This window comes from Impatiens glandulifera, chromosome 4 (genome assembly GCF_907164915.1).
Source record: "Impatiens glandulifera chromosome 4, dImpGla2.1, whole genome shotgun sequence".
In the NCBI taxonomy this organism is placed as follows: Eukaryota; Viridiplantae; Streptophyta; class Magnoliopsida; order Ericales; family Balsaminaceae; genus Impatiens; species Impatiens glandulifera.
The window spans coordinates 60750225-60774507 of NC_061865.1; the positions used below are offsets into that span (position 1 = coordinate 60750225).

The window sequence follows — 24283 nt, forward strand, 5'->3', positions numbered from 1 at the left end:
TGTCTTTAAATTTTGTTATTCTTTTTTTTATTTAATTTTTTTTATTTAATTTTTTTTAATGTAATTTCTTATTTATTTATTTTTTTTAAATATATTGTTTTTTAGCATCATATCAACTTACTTTTTATCTGTTTGCAAGTGATGGGACAATTTAAACATCATTTTTTTTTAGCACTTTTTTTCCCAATTGGTAATTGGATGTTTTCCTTCTCACTTTTCTCCTTTATTATTATTTTTTTCTTTTATTTGTTCATTTTTCTTTTCTTCATATGGAACATTTTCAGTATTCTAATTTAAATATTTTTAAAAAATAATTAAAAATATATTGTTATAGGTATATATTTAATAAATAATTATATAAAATTTTAAATAAATTTTCAAAATATATTTCAATGCATTACAAACAAATTTATAGCTATTGAATATATAAATATATACATTGTGAAATAATTTGTACAAATTCATTTTAATATATTACAATTATAAAATATAATTATAATCATTCATAAAAATTAATTTAAATATCTTAAATCACATAATTTATAATTATTATTTTAAACCGATCTTGAAATAAAATTATATAAATTCATAATTATTATTTTATATATATCAGAAATAAAATTATATAAATTATTATTTAATCATTTAAATACATTACAAATAAATTTATAAACATAATTTTTAATTTATAATTTATAATTTATAAATCGGAGTCAATAGAAGTTCGCTTCACTCAACCGTGAATATATGTCAATCAATTTTACATGGACAACTTCATATAAAATGGTGTAGACCGTCTCTTCAATGACTCATGTAAAAGGGAGTGAAGCGAAGCTTTTGCTGAACCCGGAATGAAATACGGGTTCCGGGTTCTCTCTCTTCCTTTTAAATCAGTTTTAATTTATTAATATAATAATGTTGTTGAGTTTTGATTGGTCCGTAACAGGGGAAGACCCCATTTTTAATATAATAATGCTGTTGAGTTTTTATTGGTTTTATTTTCGTGTCATATTTTTGTCGTTGTGTGCTCAAACGATTTTCATCATTTTTAATATAGATGGACATTTTGTCATAAGAAAAATTATTAAATAAGAGTACACCGATAAAAATTAATCTCAATTAATTGAAAAAATTTGAGTTTTAAGTTATATACTGTATATTGAGATTAACACGAACAAACTAAGTAACAGTTTATGCTGAGATTATTTAAATCGTAATCAAACTAACCCTGATTAGTGTGAAAACCTAAAAGTTACTGAAGGACGTTTGATCCAATCAAACTAATTATAAGCTCTCAATCCCATTAAAATTGAAGGTGTGATTTTGTGATCTTAATTAGAGAAAAAAGAAGGAGAAATGTTAATTGAATAATTAAAAATATAATCCTTATTTGCTTTTGGATTGATTGAGATTAGATTGTTATTTGATTTCATTTTCCTTTTCTCTAATTTATTTGATAAAATAATCCAGTTCTGAATTTATTAATTACTAAAGGTAAAATCACTTGTAAAAAAAATCAACACCCTCTCTTTAAAAGAAAAATGAAAGGCAAAAACCATAAACTAAGAAAAATAATACAATTTCAGGTTATTATTATTTAGATGTAGAAGTTCAATCAAAATTGAGTTATTGTATATGAATACTTGCAATATATAACTCAAAAATGTAATTAATAAATAAGTTTCAAAATCAATCAAGAAAATTGTTTAATAAATCATATAGAGAAGGATTACATTAAATTTGATGAACTTATTTGTGCTCCATATAACATGTATGGAATTATTTTGAATATAGTAACTTAAGGACAAAATGTTATTTGATAATTTCCACCATTAGGGCAAGTAAAAGTGCTGGTCTTATCATCATAAGCATAGCTATATGCTTGAGGGCAACTGTTCTTAAAAATTTGCGAATAATTTGACGGCTTGCACACGTCAGGAGTCGCGAACGAGCCACTACAACAAAACTCTGGTTTCCCGAATGCCAAACACGCACTTTTACATCCAATCTTTGCACCACCGTTCATTATTGCCAACTCGTTCGGGCATGCAGCGTTTATATCCACTGGGCAACCAGTTGACTTGCAACCGCTGCCCGATGGAACAACATTTACCGGAAGGTTGAAACCATCAACAAGGCTAACATCAAAGAAATCGTTGTTACCACCTCCAGCTAGTGTGTACTCAATTAAGGTTGCTGGTGGGGCACCTCCCTTACCATTGCATGGAATTTGGTTGCTGCCACAATCACCGGTTAAGCATGAGAATGATCCTCCGGAGTTAGAGCATTGTGTGCGAGCCCAAACACGACCCGACCATTGTGGTTGCGCGGTTACATCCGTGGAGGCTTGAGACGCAAGCTCGAAGCCAGTGGAGGAAGCTGCTGGACCTGAACCGGTTAGAATAGCCGGCCAAATTGTGAAGGGGCAGTGGTTCGTAATGATTAGCGTGGTTGATTGAGATCCTGCGTTACAAGAAAAATATTATTTATTTTATAAATTGATTACATTTGAAACTCATTATTGTTGTATGAATTATTCAAAAAAATATTTTGATGGAGAAGAAAATAGATATTTACCATGGATGAAGCTCATAGCTAAGATAAGAACAAGAATGTTTAGAATTTCCATTGTAATAATATTGTTTACTCACATATTCATATGAGTAATTCTTGCCTCTTTATATAGATGAAAAAAGTTCTCTAAAAGTTTGTGTGTTTGAATGTTTTATTTTAAGATCTTGGGTTACAATTTTACAAAATATTCAAGTGATTTCGATATATTAAAATTAATGACAAAAAAAAATATTTTGATATGATCCTTCCTTAAATAAGATATTTTTATGCATTTTAAATAATATAAAAAAATATCATTTTTATTCATCTTTCATAAATCATATCATTAAATTTATCAACTAAATCACTAAAATTATTCGGAATAAAATTATTTGAATAACACTTTAAGTTATTTAAAAAATAAATTAAAATTTAGTTATTGGGTGAATAAAAATAGAATCTATTAATATATAATATAAATAAATTTAAAATATTTAATATTTAATTTTGACAGATAAATAGATTGATTTAATTGAAGAAGGTATATTTGAAACAATAATAAATTATGTAAAAATTATTCAAATAATTCATATGGATAATCTCAAGTAAATAAACATTGGATAAAAAACACGTATATATACTCCTTTGAATTTAGATTGGTTTGCATTAATTGAGATTGGATTGTTATTTATCTTTTTTATTTATTTTTTATTTTGTAATTTTGAATTTTGTTCTCAATGATCTTTATAAAATTATTATTTTTTTAAAAAGTAATAAATATAATATATCGATACAATTTCTAATAAAAATACTCTATATTAAAATAGAGTTTTAACATTTTTAAAATTAAAATAGTTCAAGATTTTAATTTAATAGTGTGCTATCTTACAATATTGGATTGGCCTTTGATGATGACAATATTCAATGAATTAGGATATCATCCAAATTAAGGATTAAAAAAATTAAATATATTTTTGATATGATCAGCTTAATTTTCGGGTCTAATTATTTAAAAAGAAAAACATGATTTTTCTCCCACCCTATCATACATTATATATTATTCATTAATTAAAATATTAAATTATTTTTAAAACTTTTTATTATATATTAATACAGTAATTTTAACTTTTTCTTTTAAAAAAAACTATTTTTTTAAAATCTTAATCAAACAATATTATTTAAATAATACATTTCAATTATTCAAATAACCCCAATAAAATTATATTTTTTCTATACAAAAGAAAAAAAATGGTCATGAGTTATAATCTCATTTTTTTTAATATAATCCTCCATGGCTTTTAGATTGGTTTTGCAATAGTTGATATTAGATTTTATTTATTTGTTTTATTATTTATTTTATTTTTATTTATTTATTATTTATTTTTATAGAAAACGATATAATTTCATTAAATAAAATACCAAAAAAGGATAAAGAATTATAAGAGTTCACGAGTCTGACAGAACAAAATTTTACCAAAAATAAATGAACTAGCAAGATGAAAACAAAAAAAAACAACTAAATAAGTGGGTTTCCATCAAAGATAATTTCATTTCAAACAAACTCCACATCATTTCGAACCCTTGAAAATGTTCTTGCGTTTCTCTCCATCAAAATATGATAAACAATGTTTGCAAAGAAGTACTTAAAGACATTTGAACTAAAGCCATTACCCTTTGTCTTGATGATTGTCATTTCATTGTTATTATTCCATTCTTTTGTGAAGCTAAGGAGACTCATTGATGTGGAGAACTTACCACAAAGTAAGGAAGCAAATGGGTAGTCCCTAAAAGAGATGGTCAATGGTCTCCTCATTTTCCATACAAAGAAGGAAGCTAGGATCCGAGATATTCATATACTTCTTAATTTGATCGCGTGTGTTAAGTCTTTCACGGAACACCAACCACAAAATGAATTGGTGTCTAGGAATAACTTTCGTGAACCACACTAAATGGGACCAAGAAACCACCTCCCCTCTATCACGAACAATATTACATTTTAATCCCGAGTCAAACCTGCCTTCATTTTCAACACTCCAAATTCGAATCCTCAAAATGATTAAAGTGACATGAATATGGAGTATTTAGGGTCCTCGTACCTTATGGAATTCCCCTCAAAAGGTATTGCATTCCATGGTTTTGACTTGTTGGATGGTAACTAGTTGACATTTCCGTCTTATTTGAATAAGAGAGAAGACACAATTATGAATAATAGGGTGATTCTCGAACCACGGGTCATTCCAAAACAGAGTTTCGTTCTCATTCCCAATCTTAAGTTTTATCATCTTACTAACACTATCTTTGAGCTTCAAATATTTTTTAAGGGAGCTGATTTCCTTTCTAATGAATCTCAAATGAACTCATCTAACCCATAGGGAGTCTTATTTTTTCTCCAATGTCAAAAAATGTTGATAGGTGAGAGTTTTTCTTTAATTCCAATTCCATCTTCCTCCTTCGGCTTACCAACATTAAGGCACTTCACCTTTTTGCTTTCGTGCCCTTGAGTTCCCAGACGAAGTTTCTCATCAATTGATCAAGATCTTTCCTAACTTTTTTTTGGAGGACCATCTGTTGCGTCTAGTATCCGATGATGCCCATATCAACTCTCATTACTAATTCGATCTGTCCCGTAAAAGACAATCTCTTGATAGCCCATCCCAAGATATATTTTTTCACATTTTTATTCAATGACATGCAATGATAGATTTGATAGATTGTTCTTTATTTTCTTTCATTTTGTTTTCTTATTTTTGCTTTTTTATATAATCTCTTATTTTTCTTTTTTCTCAATGATCTTTATAAAATTGTCATTATAAAATTGTTATCTTATTTTTTCTTTTTATATAATTACTAAAGGTGAAATAATATGTGCTTGTTCTTTAATAATAATAATAATAATAATAATAATAATAATAATAATAATAATAATAATAATAATAATAATAATAATAATAATAATAATAATAATAATAATAATAATAATAATAATAATAATAATAATAATAATAATAATAATAATAATAATTATAATAATAATAATAATAATAATAATAATAATAATAATAATAATAATAATAATAATAATAATAATAATAATAATAATAATAATAATAATAATAATAATAATAATAATAATAATAATAATAATAATAATAATAATAATAATAATAATAATAATAATAATAATAATAATAATAATAATAATAATAATAATAATAATAATAATAATAATAATAATAATAATAATAATAATAATAATAATAATAATAATAATAATAATAATAATAATAATAATAATAATAATAATAATAATAATAATAATAATAATAATAATAATAATAATAATAATAATAATAATAATAATAATAATAATAGAAAAATTAAGTAGATTAATTTTAAACCGGCCACATTACGATTTTTGAATATTTATTCTAAATAATAAAAAAAAAAGGGAGAAATTGATAGAAAATAATTGTTATAACTTATGAAAAGTTTAATGAATAGATAAAACTAAGTTCAAATATATATGTTAAACCTCTAAGTTATATCAAGTATATTAATTGGTTTAAATATAACAAGAATCTGTTGTAGTGTAGTGGTATTAATTGGTTTAAATATAACAAGAATCTGTTGTAGTGTAGTGGTAAACGCCTCTGCCTGTCACATAGGTGCTATTTCAGGGAAAATGAGCAAAATCCATTCGGTTGGAAATATATATATTGTTTGACTTCGGTTTGTAGTAAAAGCAACCGGTTCGGCCAAGAAGTTCATTTAACCGGTTGGTCAACTGGAGTTCAGTTAGGAGATCGGTCAACAGGCATTTAATGAAAGAAGGCTCCGGTCAACCGATGCAGCCGCTTCAGTCATAAATGATCCGGTTGACATAAATGTTCCGGTTCCGGTTGATTAAATGTTGTATGTTCCGGTTGATTAAATGATCCGCTCAGTCATAAATGTTTCGGTTCCGGTTGATTAAATGTTGTATGTTCCGGTTGATTAAATGATCCGCTCAGTCATAAATGTTCCGGTTCCGGTTGATTAAATGCTGTATGTTCCGCTTGATTAAATGAGTAATCAAAATCCAGAAGCAATCTCAGGCAGCAGGTAACTGTCAGGCATGCTTGTCCAAATCCAGAAGTAATCTCCAGGCAGCAGGTAACTGTCAGGCATGCTTGTCCAAATCCAGAAGCAATCTCCAGGCAGCAGGTAGCTGTCAGGCGGCCGGCTAAGAGCATGTCTGCCATGTGTCCAACATGCAAACCGGCTAAGTGCATGACTGCCATGTGTCCAACATGCAAACCGGCTAAGCGCATGTCTACCATGTGTCCAAATTGATCTGTCCAAGAGGGAAGGCGTGCAATCCTCTTGATCATTACGGGGAGAGAGAAAATATGACCGTTGTCATACTTTTCATATAAATAGAAGGCAAGGAAGAAGTAGCGAATCAATCAAGCAAGAAAATCATTCAATACAATTCAAGTGATAAGATTCTAGAGAGATAAACTTGTATACTCAAAACCGGTGTGTCTAAAACCGGAAGCTTTCTATACTGTGTTGTGTTGAGTTGTTGTATTACATCAAAAAGTGAGTTTGGTGTAACCGGCGAGTAGCGAAGTTGGGCTCGACCGGAGGTATTGTTATAACTATAAAAGTTAGTGGAGATCCTTCTCATAATCTGAGAAGAAGGGGTGACGTAGGAGGGTTTGCTCCGAACATCCATAAAAAATCTTGTCTCGTGTCTTTTATTTATTTCCCGCTTATTTACTCCAAAAAACCGAACTATCACTAACCTAAACATAATACTTAATCAAAACCGGTTCATCTATCCTCTCCAACCGATTCCTCAAAAATATCATCCAAAGTCTTGTGTGTTGCTTCAAACCGAAACAAACTACTTCCGCACTTGAACTCGGTTCAAGAAGTTTGTAACGGTTTGTGTAGTGTTAAGAAAGGTAATAGTCTCTAACCGGACTATCACCAAAGTTGTGTGTTGTGTTGTGTAAGCGGCCACCCTTCCAGAAACCGGAAACACCCCGGTCCTCCAAGGGCGTCCCCGATCCTAACAAATAATAATAATAATAATATAATTATAATAATAATAATAATAATAATTATTATAATAATAATAATAAAAGAACAAGAAGTAGAAAGAAATTTAAATGTTTAAAAATAATTATTTCTTAAGTTATCATTTAGTTTTGGAGGATTTGAAGAAATTTATTTAAGATATAAAATCTTTGAAATTTTAGTTGACCCATAATCAATTAGCCAATTTTTTAATATATCACAAATTAAGTAAACTTGAACTAATAATAATAATAATAATAATAATAATGCTTAATTTCAAAGTGTCTAGATTATTGAATCGAGAATTGTAGTTAATTTAGATATGTGAGAGTAAATTAATATTTGAGTTGTGGGTTGACCCACTTACCAATAAACTTGAAAAATTAAATTAAAAATGTGATATACACGTTTCAAACTTGCAAATTCCCAATATAAGTTCAACATTTTAACCAAAAAGCCTAATAACATTTTATGCTTTAATTTCAACTTCAAAATTGATAAATGTATAACATTTCAAATAACTTCAACATTTTAAACAACTAAACTATTAATATTTTTAATTCATTTATATAATTTCATTTATATATATATATATATATATTCTCATAATTATATATATAACCTTCTATATATATAATTGTTAATAATATCAATTATATATTCATACATAATATTATAAAAAGAAATAAACAAACTAATTAAGTGCGGTAGTGTTTAAGTGTTCATTATGCATAATAAAGATTGATAGTTCAAAGCTCACTAGGTATAAATTTTTGTAATAATTATTGTAAGCATGAAAATTTAACATATACCAATTTCTAATTTTAAAAATAATATTTTGATTTTTTTAATTCAAAATAATCAAGAGGAGAGTTTAAAATTAAAATAGGATTAATTATTGTGATAATTAAATTATAATTAGAAAAATTAAATAAAAAATCAAAATAATTTGAGATTAAAATATTGTATTTATTTTACCCAAACTAAACTAAAAAAAGGTTGAAATAATTTAATTGTGGTTTTAAACATAAATTATGTATAGTTTATGCCTTAAAATAATTTAATAAATACCCCAAAATACCCAAAATATATTCAAAAATAAAATAAATAAACATATTTTTTATTATGTTGTCAAAAATATTTTTGTGTATTAATTTAGTGAAGAAAAATAAAAGAAAATGGTTAAAATTCGATTTCAAATAACCCTTATATTAAAAATAAAAACTGATAATCCAGTGTGACCGAAAATAAAGGAATCGGCTGTAGCAGAATTTGTATCCATCGGATTAGCGCTGGATTTTCATCTAGCGCCTAAGAAAATGCCACGCATTCGGTTGTAACCAAGGAAGCACGCGCCCGGGTCCATACTAGATTAGCTAATGGGACGCTAACCCCATTAGTCCAGACGCTCCAGCGACCGACATAATACAACGACGTATTTTATTTAAACAAAACGACGACGTTTTGTTCATCTTCTTCGCGAGGCCGGAGAAATGCGTTTGACATCGGCGACCTTCTAGAAACATTATCTCCGTCATTACTCAACCTTATCCCTCTAAACTTCACCAACGTAGACGTCTCTCCATCGCCTTCAATTCTCCTAGGATCGAAAGTCAAAACCTACCCTAGAACTAGGTTGCCGAGGACAGAACAGAAACGAAGAAGAAGAGTTTCACAAGCCAAATTCAATATGAATTCGACTTCAATAACCGACCTAGCTCGAGTATAAATACTCCTTAGGTACTTTTCTTTCAATCCATCGAACAAAATCCAATTAACATAGCATAATTGAAGATCTTTAAAGAAGTTTCGATGAGTAGTTTTTGAAGAAACTACTTCGGCGATCAAAGCTTCGATCTAGAGCTATGGTAAGCTTCCAAACATACTGTAATTCAAATTGTGATTCAAAATTGGATTTTTCTAAGTTCGATCGGGTTGACTTTATTTAGGGTTCAATTTCGTGCTTTCTATAGTTGAAATCAAACCCTAGATGTTTCTAAGCTTTCTGCTGAAAAATATTTCATCAATTCAGCCCCAATTAAAAAACCCAAATTTCATTTGAAAATCTAGAAATTTTGAATTCTGTGTTCTTAAGCTTTTTGAGCTTGAATTTTGATTTAAATAGTTGCCTAACATGTTAGGATGATTTTCAAATGGTATTACATACACCGCAATCATGTTTGATCGATCTGAAATTTAAAAAAAAATAAAGTTTGAATTTCTGCTTGCAAAGTTGTTACAGATCTTGTTTGATGTTCTTGTTTTGGTCGTGTTCGATTGTAAAATCCTTTCGAAGATGTTGGAACAAGAATTAGGCCATGAGATGGCCTAATTCAAAAGCTCCCAAATTTTTGCCCTAAAATTCGATTTGAAAATTCAGTTGTATTAGGGTTCGATTGATCGATTCTAGGATTAAGGATTATGATACATACATCCATATGAGTTTTTAGCAACTTATATATCATGTTTTCATGATCTTATCAAAAGATACAAACTTTCACTCTTCATACTAAATGGAGAACAATCGGTCTTTTTGGACCGAGTCCTGTAGGACCGAGGACCGAGAATCCTCGGTCTTGACCGAAGACCTGAATCGATAAAATTGAGCTAGGACCTAGACCAATGACTGATGTTCTTGAGTTAGGACTGAACCCTAGGACCGGTTTTCTTGAGCAAGGAACGAGAAATCCGACCGAGGGGTTTCACATAGGATCGAGAGGTTTGATTTGGAACCGAGACTCTTAGGACCCACGGCCGAGAAATCTAGATCTAGGACCAAGACTCCCAGATCTAGTACCGAACAATATAAGTTCTTGACTGAATCTCCCGAACCCTAGGGCATCCCTCCAGTCCTTCGACCGAGTGTCCCGAGCCCCGATCTAGAGCACCCTCGGTCTAGACCGAGCCCATCCGGTCCCATACCGGTAAAAATTGACTCAAGCCCTATGACTCTAGTCATAAGGCCTGTTTCGTTCCATTTTTCAAAACCCAAAATTATTTTGTAATTTTGGAATCCCAATCCATTTTCAAATAATCCCGAGAGGTCAGAAAATGATTTCAAGATATTTTCCAAACAAATATTTTGACTAGGGCTCCATTTGGAATTTATTTTTAAATTCTAATACTTTTCTGATATTTTTTAGGTCGTGTACTCAATCTTATATAACCACAATCGCAGGTACACACTTCTAAATAATTTTGTACACTTATTACGTAATCTAAACTTATCCTGTGTAAGATCCCAAACTTTTAATTAAAAGAAATAAATATTAAAAATCAATATTTTGATAGTCAGACTTTTAAAAAATAAAACTGTTTTCAACGGGTGCGGATGATATAGTGCAAAAGCTCTTTCCTAAGCGTAACCAAATAACGAACCCCTTATGAAAACTTCGGTATAAAGTATGTTTATATACATACATTTGACTGATTTTTCTAAAATAATTTGGCGACTCTGTTTTCAAATAAATAAATTTTTATTAAATTAGTTATGTTTGATTAATTTAAACCGAAAATCAAATTACCATTTAATTATAACAAATCCCCAGATTATTAAAAATTTGAATAAAATTAATTGTTTTTATATAGTTGATTTCAAAAACAGTCAGGTACTGTCAAAATCTTTAAAAATAATGTTTTATTTTAATAGATGCGTGATACGCAAACCAATGTTGAAACTATCGAACATCAAGCCACCTCGGTCCCCCGTATTGCCACGTGTCCTCCAAACACGTGCTAAGTTGCGAAATGAAATTTTTCGGGGTTACAATTATAAAGATGGAATAAAGAATATGTTGGTTGACGGAAGTGATTTGATAAGTGGGTGAGAGTAAAATTGGTGTTTGACGGAAGTGAGTTGATAAAGGTCGGTAAGAGAAGATGTTGGGTAATAATGAATTTGTTGGTTTACGAAACTGAGTTGGTAAGTGGGTGAGAATAAGATTGTTAGTTTACCGAGGTAAGTTGATAAAGATCGATAAAAAGGAGATGGTTGAGTAATAAGGGAATATGTTGATTGACGGAAGTGAGTTGATAAATAGGTGAGAATAAAAATTGTTAGTTGACCGAATTAAATTGATAAATATTGGTAAAAAGAAGTTGATGGTATATAATTATGATAATTTTGTTATTTTTTAACCGCATTTCTCAATACTATAAACTAAGAATATCAATTTTAAAATGATACCAACAATTTTGAATTTTACAGTTTATTGTATTTAAATAATTTTGTGCTGAAACTTTGAAATAAAAGTGTAAGGACATATTTTTATGATCTGTAACTAAATTGGAAATTTTTGACTCTATAAATATTTAAATATAAGGTCATTCTTGGGATATTTTGTATGGTATAAATAGATAATTATGTTTAAATAATTATTTAGTTAAAAACTTGAGAAGTTTACTCTCATACGGATCTATGTTAGCGTATGATTCAAACAACCCGAAAAATAATTATGGTAAAGATGTGAAATAATCACTTAATTTTATATTTTTAGTTAAAAAAGGAAGGAAAACCTCAACTTCTTTATTCATATTTTTTCTTTAATTACTCAATCCAATATTGATTACTATGTTACGAAACAATTTAAAAGATAGAAAGGGATAAGAATTGACTTAAGGATGTGTTTGACCAGGAGGAATTGGAATTGACATTGAAATTCTAATTCCAATTTCATAAGAATTGACATTGAATTATAATTCAATTCCTATGTTTGGAAAAATTATAGAATTGTAAATCAATTCTAATTCCTATGTTTGGAAAATGATAGAATTGTAATTCAATTCTAATTCCTATATTTGTAAAATAAAATATCGGTTCAAAATATTAACTTTTTAAATATGTTTTCACGTTTTTGGTATGTTTAATACGTTTTTGACATATTTAACACGTTTTTGATATGTTTAACACATTTTTACACGTTTAACATGTTTTTCACATTTTTTGGTATGCATAACACGTTTTTGACCTTTTTAATACGTTTAACATGATTTTTACACGTTTTAACAAGTTTAACACATTTTTCACGTTTGTAACATGTTTAATACGTTTTTCACACGTTTAACATGTTTTTTACGTTTTCACACGTTTAACACGTTTTTGACATGTCTAACACGTTTTCACACATTTTCACATGTTTAACACGTTTTCACACATTTTCACATGTTTAACACGTTTTTCACACGATAAACATGTTTTTCACACGTTTTCACACGTTTTTCACGTTTTAACACATTTTTCACGTTGTCACACGTTTTAACACGTTTTCACATGTTTTTCACGTTTTTCACATTTACATACGTTTTTAAAAAGTTTAACACGTTTTTTTATGTTCTTCACACGTTTTAACAAGTTTAACACGTTTTTCACGTTTTCACACATTTTCACACACTTTAACAAGTTTAACACGTTTTTGGCACGTTTTTCACGTTTTTGGCACGTTTTTAACACATCTAACACATTTTGGGCATGTCTAACACATTTTACACATTTTTGACACATTAAACACGTTTTTTCACGTTTTGGCATATTTAATACGTTTTTCACGTTTTTGGCACATTTAACACGTTTTTCACACGTTTAACATGTTTTTACACGTTTTTCACATTAAACACATTTTTCACACGTTTAACATGTTTTTCACGTTTTTGGCACGTTAAACACATTTTTGGCATGTCTAACACGTTTTTCACACATCTAACACATTTTTGACACGTTTAACATGTTTTTCACGTTTTTCACACGTTTTACACGTTTTTCACACGTTTTAGCACGTTTTTCACGCGTTTTTCACGTTTATCACACATTTTAACATGTTTTTCACATTATAAATATATTTTCATGTTTTTGGCACATTTAACACGTTTTTGACATTTTTAATATGTTTAACATGTTTTTCACACGTTTTGATTGGTTTAAAACGTGTTAAACATGTCAAAAACGTAGAACGTGTTAAACGTATCAAAAGTGTGTTAAACGTGCTAAAACGTGAAAAACATGTTAAAAACGTATTAAATGTGATAAAAATGTGTCAAACGTTTCAAAAATGTAAAAAACACGTGAAATGTGTCAACAACGTGTTAAACGTGTTTAATGTGTTAAAAACGTTTTAAACATGTTAAAAACGTTTTAAAACGTGTTAAAAACATTTTAAACATGTTAAAAACATGAAAACGTGTTAAACGTTCAAAACATGTGAAAAACTTGTTAAATGTGCCAAAACGTGTTAAACGTGTCAAAAATGAGGTAAATGTGTCAAAAATGTAAAAAAAATATGTTAAAGGTGTCAAAAACATGAAAACGTGTTAAACGTGTCAAAAACGTAAAAAACGCGTTTAATGGTCAAAAACGTGAAAACGTGTCAAAAAGAGGTAAATGTGTTATAATCGTAAAAAAATGTGTTAAATGTGTCAAAAATGTAAACAAATATGTTAAATGTGTCAAAAACGTAAAAAAAACGTGTTAAATATGTCAAAACATGAAAACGTGTCAAAAACGTGTAAATAATGTAAAGAATTTGTTAGACGTGTCAAAATGTGCCAAAATGTAAAAAACATAAAAATGTGTCAAAAACGTGTTAAACGTTCCAAACATGTGAAAAACTTGTTAAACGTGCCAAAACGTGAAAAACATGTTAAATATGTTAAACGTGTCAAAAATGTAAACAAATGTGTTAAATGTGTCAAAAATGTGAAAACGTGTTAAACGTGTCAAAAACGTAAAAATACGTGTTAAATGTGTCAAAAACGTGAAAACGTGTTAAACGTGTCAAAAACGTAAAATACGTGTTAAATGTGTCAAAAACGTGAAAACGTGTTAAACGTGTCAAAAACGAGTTAAATATGCGAAAAACTTGTTAAACGTACCAAAACGTGCAAAATGTGCCAAAAAGTGAAAAAAAAAACGTGTGAAACGTGTCAAAAACGTGTTAGACATGTCTAGGACATGTTAAACGTGTCAAGGACGTGAAAACGTGTTAAATGTTCAAAAACATGTTAAACGTGTCAAGGACGTGAAAAACGTGTTAAATGTGTCAAAACGTGTCAAAAACATGTTAAACGTGCCAAAATCGTCAAAATGTGTTAAACGTGTCAAAAACGTGAAAATCATGTTAAACGTGTCAAAAACGTGTTAAACGTGTTAAACGTGTCAAGGACTTGTTAAGCATGTCAAGAACGTGAAAAACGTGTTAAATGTGTCAAAAACGTGTTAAACGTGTCAAGAACGTGAAAAACGTGTTAAATGTGTCAAAACGTGTTAAACGTGTCAAAAACGTGTTAAACGTGTCAAAAACGTGTTAAACGTGTCAAAAACGTGTTAAACATGTTAAAAAAGTGAAAATCATGTTAAACGTGTTAAAGTGTCAAGGACGTGAAAAATGTGTTAAATGTGTCAAAAACGTATTAAACGTGTCAAGAACGTGAAAAACGTGTTAAATGTGTCAAAACGTGTTAAACGTGTCAAAAACGTGTTAAACGTGTCAAAAACGTGTTAAACAGTTAAAAACGTGAAAATCATGTTAAACGTGTCAATACTGTAAAAAAACGTGTTAAGTGTGTCATAAACGTGCCAAAATATGAAAATATGTTTAACGTGTGAAAAACGTGTTAAACGTGTTTAATGTGTAAAAAACGTGTTAAATATGTCAAAAATATGAAAAACGTGTTAATTTGGAATTCAATTCCGACCTAAAAATATTAGAATTGAGAACTATCAAATTACACTGTATTGAATTCTATTGGAATTCTAATTCCAATTCTATTTCCAATTCTTAATATTAAAGTGTCTAACAAACATAATAATTGGAATTGGACCCTCCAATTTCAATTCCAATTCCAATTCCAATTCCAGGGTTATCAAACACATCCTAAGAGATCAAAATGTTAGATGTTCGATTTTATTAAGAAACGTTTTAAGTTGAAATGAGGTGCAATGTTTGTGAGGTGTTATGCTAGTTCTCCTTAATTAAAAAAATATATAAAAAATTCACTATTTATGCTAGTATACATCTAAAAATGATCAAATATGCCTTTAATAGTTATCAAGTAGAAGAGTTAGTACTATTGCCATCCCTTAAGACAAGTAGAAGGTTAGTCTTGCCATCGTAATTATAGTAGCTAAAACCTAGGGCAAACTTGTGAATAATTTGACGGCAGCTTGCATGAATTTGGTGCCGAGAATGGGCCATTGCAGCAAGACTCGGCTTAAAAATGTTAAACATTCGTTTTTTCACTCAATCTTAGCTCAAATATTCATAATAGCTAGCGATTTCATTTGCACAATCAACGTTTCTATCCTCTAGAAAGTTCATTGAAGAGCAACCACTTGATGGAATAACTTTTATCGGTATGTTGAAACCAAATTCATAATCTTACCCTCTTCCAATACTCGAACACCGCCCTTACCAAAGCATGAGTCCCAATTGATTTCACAATCACGGGTTAATTTTGCATGAGAATAGTTTCGGGTCTTTGCCCTTCATACGTCCTGACCAATTGGGAACATGGGGCTCGAGCCCATATACGACCCAACCAATGTGGTGGGGCAATGATGACTCTCGAGAGTGTCGAGAGGATTGCTCGATCGATGGAGTCAGTGGGAGAGAGTACTGGTCCAGTAAAGGTTAGATTAGCCGTCCAAATAGTGTATGGGCAATGCTTGGTGAGCGTGAACACGGATTTTGCATTAACTATTTCTTTACATTTATTATATTTATTAAAATAATGGCTTTGAAGTTTCATTATATATTCAAAATATTTATAAAAAAATAGTTAAAAAAGAAGAAGAGATTCGCTGCGGATTAAGCTGACAATAAAGAAAATGACTAGAAAATTGTTTCTTAAATCCTAGCTAGATAGGATTACATTAAATTTGATGAACTTATTTATACTCGGTATAACATTGGACGAAATTATTTTGAGTATAGTAACTTAAGGACAAAATGTGATTTGATAATTGGCACCATTAGGGCAAGTAAAAGTGCTGGTCTTATCATCAAAAGCATAACTATATGCTTGAGGGCACCTGCTCTTAAATATTTGCGAATAATTTGACGGCTTGCACACGTTAGGATTCGCAAACGAGCCACTACAACAAAACTCAGGTTTCCCGAATGCCAAACACGCAATCTTACATCCAATCTTTGCTCTGCCGTTCATTATTGCCAACTGATTCGGGCATGCAGCGTTTATATCCACTGGGCAGCTCGTTGACTTGCAACCGCGTCCTGATGGAACAACCTTAACTGGAAGGTTGAAACCGTCAAGAAATCGTTGTTACCACCTCCAGCTAGTGTGTACTCAATTAAGGTCGCTGGTGGGGCACCTCCCTTACCATTGCAAGAAATTTGGTTGCTTCCACAATCACCGGTTTTGCATGAGAATGATCCTCCGGAGTTAGAGCATTGTGTGCGAGCCCAAACACGACCCGACCAATGTGGTCGGGCAGTTACATACTTAGAGGCTTGAGACGCAAGCTCGAAGCCAGTGGAGGAAGCCGGTGGGCCTGAACCGGTTAGAATAGCTGGCCAAATTGTGAAACGGCAGTGGTTTGTGATTCTTAGTGTAGTTGATTGGGATCCTGCGTTACAAAGAAAAATATTATATTAAAAATAAATTGATTACATTTGAAGCTCATTGTAGTTGTATGAATTAATTCAGAGAAAAATATTTTGAAATGGTTTGGAAAATAAATATTTACCTTGGATGAAGGTCATAGCTAAGATAAGAACAAGAATGTTTAGAATTCCCATTGTAATAATATTGTTTACTCACATGTTCATTAGAGTTATGCTTGCCTCTTTTTATAGATGAAAAAAGTTTTCTAATAAATGTGTGTTTTGTTTAATTTTACTTTAAAATCTAGGGATAAAACTTTGCTAACAAATTTAAAAAATATTTAAGAGATTTAGATATATCATATCATTAAATAAGATGTTTGTTTTATGAGGAGTGATAGAGAGAGGAAATTTGATGAGGGAATGACTTGGCATTACTTTAATTGGTTGGAAAATGTAAAAATGGGAGAAAAGAGATAAAAGAGAGAAATTATTTGATTTTTTCAGCGAATAAATTATGCCAAATCATTCTCTCACCAAATTCCCTTACCTAATCATTTCTCTTGTTTTATAAATTTTTAAAAAATTTTAAAAAAACTACCATATTTTTAAAACAAATGACCTGTGCGACTCCTTAGTTACTTTAACGGTTACTTTTAGTCCTTAAATTAATTTTTAAAATAAATCATCAATTCAACTTTTAGAATGGTTAGCCCTTCTATTCTTAGTTAAACATAATCGTTTAATTATTAAATAGCTTATATATATATATATAATATTTATATATTATATATATATATATTTTATTATTAATATTTATATTTATATAATTATTAAATTTATTTTATAGGTAGATAATATATATATATATTATTTACTTTTATATATAGATAAAATATATATATTATTTATTTTTAATATAATATCTATATATAATTATTAAAAAAAATGCTATATATAATATAAAATTTATGATTAAAGATAATATATATATATATATATATAAATTTTTTTTAAATTTTTTATATATATAGATATAGATATGTATAGATACAAATAAATAATATATATATATATATTTATATATTTATATATATATATATATATATATATATATATATATATAAATAAAGGAGATTTAATAATTATATAAAAATTAATAATAAAAGATATATATGTATATTATATATATATATATAAGCGAATTAATAATTATATATATAAATATAAAATATAATAAATATAAAATAATATTTTAATTTTAAACGGTTGTGTTTAACTAAAAAATTGACAGAAAGAAATTAATATTAATGACCTTTCTAAAAATTAAAAGATGATTTATTTAAAAAAATAATTTAAACTCTCAAAAAGTATAGTATGAGATCCAAATAATTATTGGTTACCCAAGTAATTTTATCAACAAAATTACTAAATTATTCATATTGTATTTGAATAATTCATTATATTATTTTAAAAAAATTTTGAGATTTTAAAATGTTTAGTTATTAGATGAAAAAATATTTTAAAAATTATTAATATATAATAAAAATAAATAAATTGTGAATATTTAGTATTTTGATAGATAAACGTAAATTAATTTGGTTGATGACGGGTATATTTAATTGTTTTTGAATTATTTGAAAGTTATTCAAATATATATCTCAAGAAGAAATATCTCAATTGGATATTTATTTATTTTATTTTTATTCTTTTATAATTTTAAATTTTATGTAAGATTTTAATTTGATGGTTTGCTAACTTAAAATATTGGATTAAAAATTTTATGACAATAATCTCAATTGGATTTTTATTTTATTTTTTTATTTTTATTCTTTTATTCTTTTGTAATTTTGAATTTTATTTAAAATTTTAAATTTATGGTGTGCTAACTTAAAATATTGGATATTTTGATGACAATATTTTATAAATTTGGATATCATCCAATTTAAGGATCAATTACAAAACTAAATATAGTTTTGATATCATCTACTTATTATTTCGTTGTAATTATTTAAAAAAAATTATTTCTCTCATTCTATCATAAATTATATCATTCATTAACTAAATTATTAAATTATATTTCAAAAAAAATTTATTATATATTAATAATTTTATTTTTTTTATTAAAAAATCTATTTTTTTTATATATATATATATCAATCAAACAAAATTATTCAAATAACCCAGTAAAATTAATGTTGGTCTATATAAAGGAAAAAATGGTGGGGTTATAATCTCATTTTTTTTAAGTATAATCTTGCTTTTGGATTGGTTTTGCATTAACTAGCTGATATTAATAATAGATTGATATTTATTTTATTTTGTTATTTTTGCTTTAAATTTATAAAATTGTCATTTTAAAATAAATAATAAAATATAATTAAAAAATGTGGCAAAAGATTGGAGAGAACCCGAAATGAGTCGGATCGAAGCTAAACAAATTCTAATTTTAATTAAATTAAATGAGTAAAAATCAAATAATAAAAAACAATATATATATATATAAAAACTTACAATATTAATGTGTGATTAAAATAAAAAATTCAATTTTGACTAAATTTTATTGCCTTCAAATTTTGTTATTTTTTTTTTTGTTAATGTAATTTATTTTTATGTAATTTCTTATTTATTTATCTTTTTTAAATATATTATTTCTCAGCATCCAATGATCAATTTTTTCTTACTGTTCATCAGGACAATTTGAACATCATTTTTTTATTTTATTTAGCACTTTTTTCCCAATAGGTGATTGGATGTTTTCTTTCTCATTTTTCTCCTTTGTTATTTTTTTTTCTTTTATTCGTTCATTTTACTTTTCTTCGTATTAAACTTTTTTAGTATTTTAATTTAAATATTTTTCAGAAATAATTAAAAATATGTTATTATATGTATATATTTAATATATAATTATATAATTATATAAATTTTTAAATAATTTTCAAAATATATTTTAATACATTACAAATAAATTTATGCCTATTGAATATATAAATATATACATTATGAAATAATTTGTACAAATTCATTTGAATATATCACAATTTTAAAATATAATTATAATCATTCATAAAAATTAATTTAAATATCTCAAATCACATAATTTATAATTATTATTTTAAACCGATCTTGAAATAAAATTATATAAATTCATAATTATTATTTTATATATATCAGAAATAAAATTATATAAATTATTATTTACTCATTTAAATACATCACAAATAAATTTATAAACATAATTTATAAACATAATTTATAAATTATAATTTATAAATCGGAGTCCAATGAATTTCGCTTCACTCAATAGTGAATATATGTCAATGGCTCGCATAAAAGGGAGTGAAGCGAAAGACTCCTTTTCGCTTTTGTTGAACCCGGAATAAAATACGGGTTTTTGGTTCTCTCTCTTCCTTTTAACCCAATTTTAATTTATTAATATAATAATGTTGTTGAGTTTTGATTGGTCCGTAACAGGGGAACATCTCATTCGGTAGTAGAAGATCTGATCTGCTAATAGAGAGAGTGGTACATTATCATCACTAAATAATGCAGAATCACAAAAATTATTCTTTTCTACAACAGTGGGCTGCGAAGATTTCGTTGATTGTTTCCTTAATATTAACAAAATAGGATCTTGTTAGCTACAACAAAAAAAATCGAAACCAAAGTAATGTTTCTAAACCAAAGTAGGGTTCCGTAGAAATAATATGCGAAATCAAGGATTTTCTAAATATGAAAAAAAAATCTAACAATTTTGTTATATGTATAATTTTTGCGAACTACGAAGCTGGTTTCCGATAAAGAACTTTGAAATGGAGTTACAAATCTAAATTGTCGTGAAAGTGCGTTGTAAATACTAAATATTCACAATTTGTTTATTTTTATTATATATTAATATATTTTATTTTTTTTCTTTCAATAACTAAATCTTTTAAAATTTAAGTTTTATTAAATAACGAAATGAATTATTTGAATAATCTCAATCTTAATCATTTTAATAATTTTATTAATAAATTTAGTGATATGATTTATGAGAATTGAATAAAAATATGATAGTTTTTTTTAGATTATTTAAAATATATAAAAATAACTTATTTAAAAAAGGATCATTTCAAAATATGATATATCAAAATATCTTTCAATATTTTTGAAATTTGTAAGCAATGTTTTATCCCAATATCTTAAAGTAAAACTTTAAAAACACATATTTTTATCAGAAAACTTTTTTCATCTATAAAAAGAGGGAAGCATAACTCTAATGAACAACAATATTATTACAATGGGAATTCTAAACATTCTTGTCCTTATCTTAGCTATGAGCTTCATCCAAGGTAAATATTTATTTTCCAATCTATTTCAAAATATTTTTTCTGAATAATTTATCTTAATTCATACAACAACAATGAGCTTCAAATGTAAATCAATTTATAATTAATAAAATAATTAATATTTTTCTTGTAACACAGGATGTCAATCAAGCCTCCAGGGATGTAACCACACAACCACATTGGTCGGGTCGTGTTTGGGCTCGCACACAATGCTCTAACTCCGGATCATTCTCATGCAAAACCGGTGATTGTGGCAGCAACCAAATTTCATGCAATGGTAAAGGAGGTGCCCCGCCAGCAGCCTTAATTGAGTACACACTAGCTGGAGCCTGGAGATGGAAACGACGATTTCTTTGATGTCAGCCTTGTTGATGGTTTCAACCTTCCAGTAAAGGTTGTTCCATCTGGCAGCGGTTGCAATTCAACGAGCTGCCCAGTGGATATAAACGCGGCATGCCCGAATGAGTTGGCAATAATGAACGGCGGAGCAAAGATTGGATGTAAAAGTGCGTGTTTGACTTTCGGGAAACCAGAGTATTGTTGTAGTGGCTCGAACATTCATAGTAGCGATTTCATTTTGCACGATCAACGTTTCTATCATCTGGACAGCTCATTGAAGGGCAACCACTTGAAGGAATAACTTTTATCGGTAAGTTGTAACTAGGGGTGAGCAAACGGGTAAACCCAACCCGTATTACCTAACCCATATTCAACCCAAATTAAATTTACCCAACCTATAATTCAACCCATATTATTTACTAATATGGGTTGGGTAACCCAAATTATTTTTTTTTATTTTTTTATTTAACATGTATTTGACTCATTTAACACATTTTTATTCGTTTTTCACATTTTCCACGTTTTTGACATTTTTAATACGTTTTTCACACGTTTAACACGTTTTTGACATGTTTTTGATACGTTTAACATGTTTTTGGCACGTTTAACACATTTTTGACACGTTGAACATGTTTTTCATGTTTTTGGCATGTTTAACACATTTTTAACACATTTGACACGTTTTTTCACGTTTTCGACACGTTTAACACATTTTACATATTTATGGCAAGTTTAACACGTTTTAACACGTTTAACACGTTTTGACACATTTAGCATGTTTTTCACATTTTTGACACGTTTCACACGTTTTTCACATTTTTGGCACGTTTTGGCACGTTTCACACGTTTTTGACACATTTTCACGTTATAGACACGTTTAATACGTTTTTCACATTATTGACACGTTTCACACGTTTTTCACATTTTGGCACGTTTAACACGTTTTGACACGCTTCACACATTTTGAAACGTTTAACACGTTTTTCACGTTTTCGACACGTTTAATACATTTTCGACACGTTTAATACGTTTTTCACAACACGTTTAACATGTTTAACACATTTGACACGTTGGACACTATTTTCATGTTTTGACATGTTTAACACGTTTTTAACATGTTTGATACATTTTTCACGATTATGACACATTTAACACATTTTGACACATTCTTCACGTTTTTGGCACGTTTAACACGTTTTGACATGTTTAACATGTTTTCACATTTTTCACATTATTAACACGTTTAACACGTTTGTAACATGTTTAACATGTTTTTCACACGTTTTCACGTTTTTGGCACGTTTAACACGTTTTGACACATTTTCCACGTTTTTGGCACGTTTAACACGTTTTCCACGTTTTTGGCACATTTTGATACGTTTAAGACGTTTTTGACATGTTTAACATGTTTTTCACATTTTTGACATGTTTAATATGTTTTCATACGTATGAAGTCAAACGTGTGAAAAACATATTAAACATGTCAAAAATGCCAAAAACGTGTTAAACGCGACAAAAACGTGTTAAAATTTATTAAAACGTGGTAACGTGCAAAAAAATATGTTAAACATGTCAAAAATATGTTAAATGTGTAAAACATGTTAAAATGTCAAAAACGTGTTAAACGTGCCAAAGACGTGAAAAACGTGTTAAACATGTTACAAACGTATTAAACATGTTATAAACATGTTAAACGTGTTAAGAATGTGAAAAACGTGAAAAACATGTTAAACATGTCAAAAACGTATTAAATGTACCAAAATGTGAAAAACGTGTTAATGTGTGAAAAAAAACGTGTCAAATATGTCAAAAACGTGTTAAACATGCCCAAAATGTGAATAAATGTTAAACATGTGAAACACGTGTGAAAACGTGTTAAACATATCAAAAACGTGTTAAACGTGCCAAAAATGTGAAAATCGTGTCAAACTTTTCAAAAACGTGTTGACGTGTTAGTTATGTTAAAAACGTGTTAAACTTGTCAAAAATGTGTTAAACGTATAAACATGTCAAAATTTTGTTAAACGTGACAAAAACGTGTTATTAGTATGAAAACGTGTTAAACATATCAAAAACTTGTTAAACGTGCCAAAAACGTAAAAACGTGTTAAACGTGTGAAAAATATGTTTGAAGTATGAAAACGTGTTAATAATATTAAAAACGTGTTAAACGTGTGAAAAACGTGTTAAATATATCAAAAACGTGTTAAACGTACCAAAAACGTGAAAATCGTGTTAAACTTGTCAAAAACGTGTTAAATATGTTTAAAACGTGTTAAACGTGCCAAAAACGTGAAAATCGTGTTAAACTTTTTAAAAACGTGTTAACGTGTTAAATATGTTAAAAACGTACATAAAAAAACATGTTAAACTTGTTAAAAACGCGTTAAACGTATTAAACATGTCAAAAACGTGTTCAACGTGACAAAAACGTGAAAAACGTGT

General features: G+C 28.1%; 1 protein-coding gene and 2 pseudogenes across 1 annotated transcript; 1 reads left to right on the top strand and 2 right to left on the bottom strand.

Annotated features, from left to right (window-relative positions):
- Positions 1 to 1798: 1798 nt before the first annotated feature.
- Positions 1799 to 5943, bottom strand: LOC124936517 (thaumatin-like protein 1; the record flags this gene model as incomplete). The annotated part of the gene is made up of 2 exons (XM_047477021.1): positions 1799 to 2466; positions 5901 to 5943. Coding segments are annotated over 2 exons (711 nt in total), but the record flags the coding sequence as incomplete, so codon positions are not given.
- A 10602-nt stretch (positions 5944 to 16545) lies between these two features.
- LOC124935612 lies at positions 16546 to 17366 on the bottom strand (annotated as a pseudogene).
- A 4084-nt stretch (positions 17367 to 21450) lies between these two features.
- Positions 21451 to 22139, top strand: LOC124935613 (annotated as a pseudogene).
- Positions 22140 to 24283: the final 2144 nt, after the last annotated feature.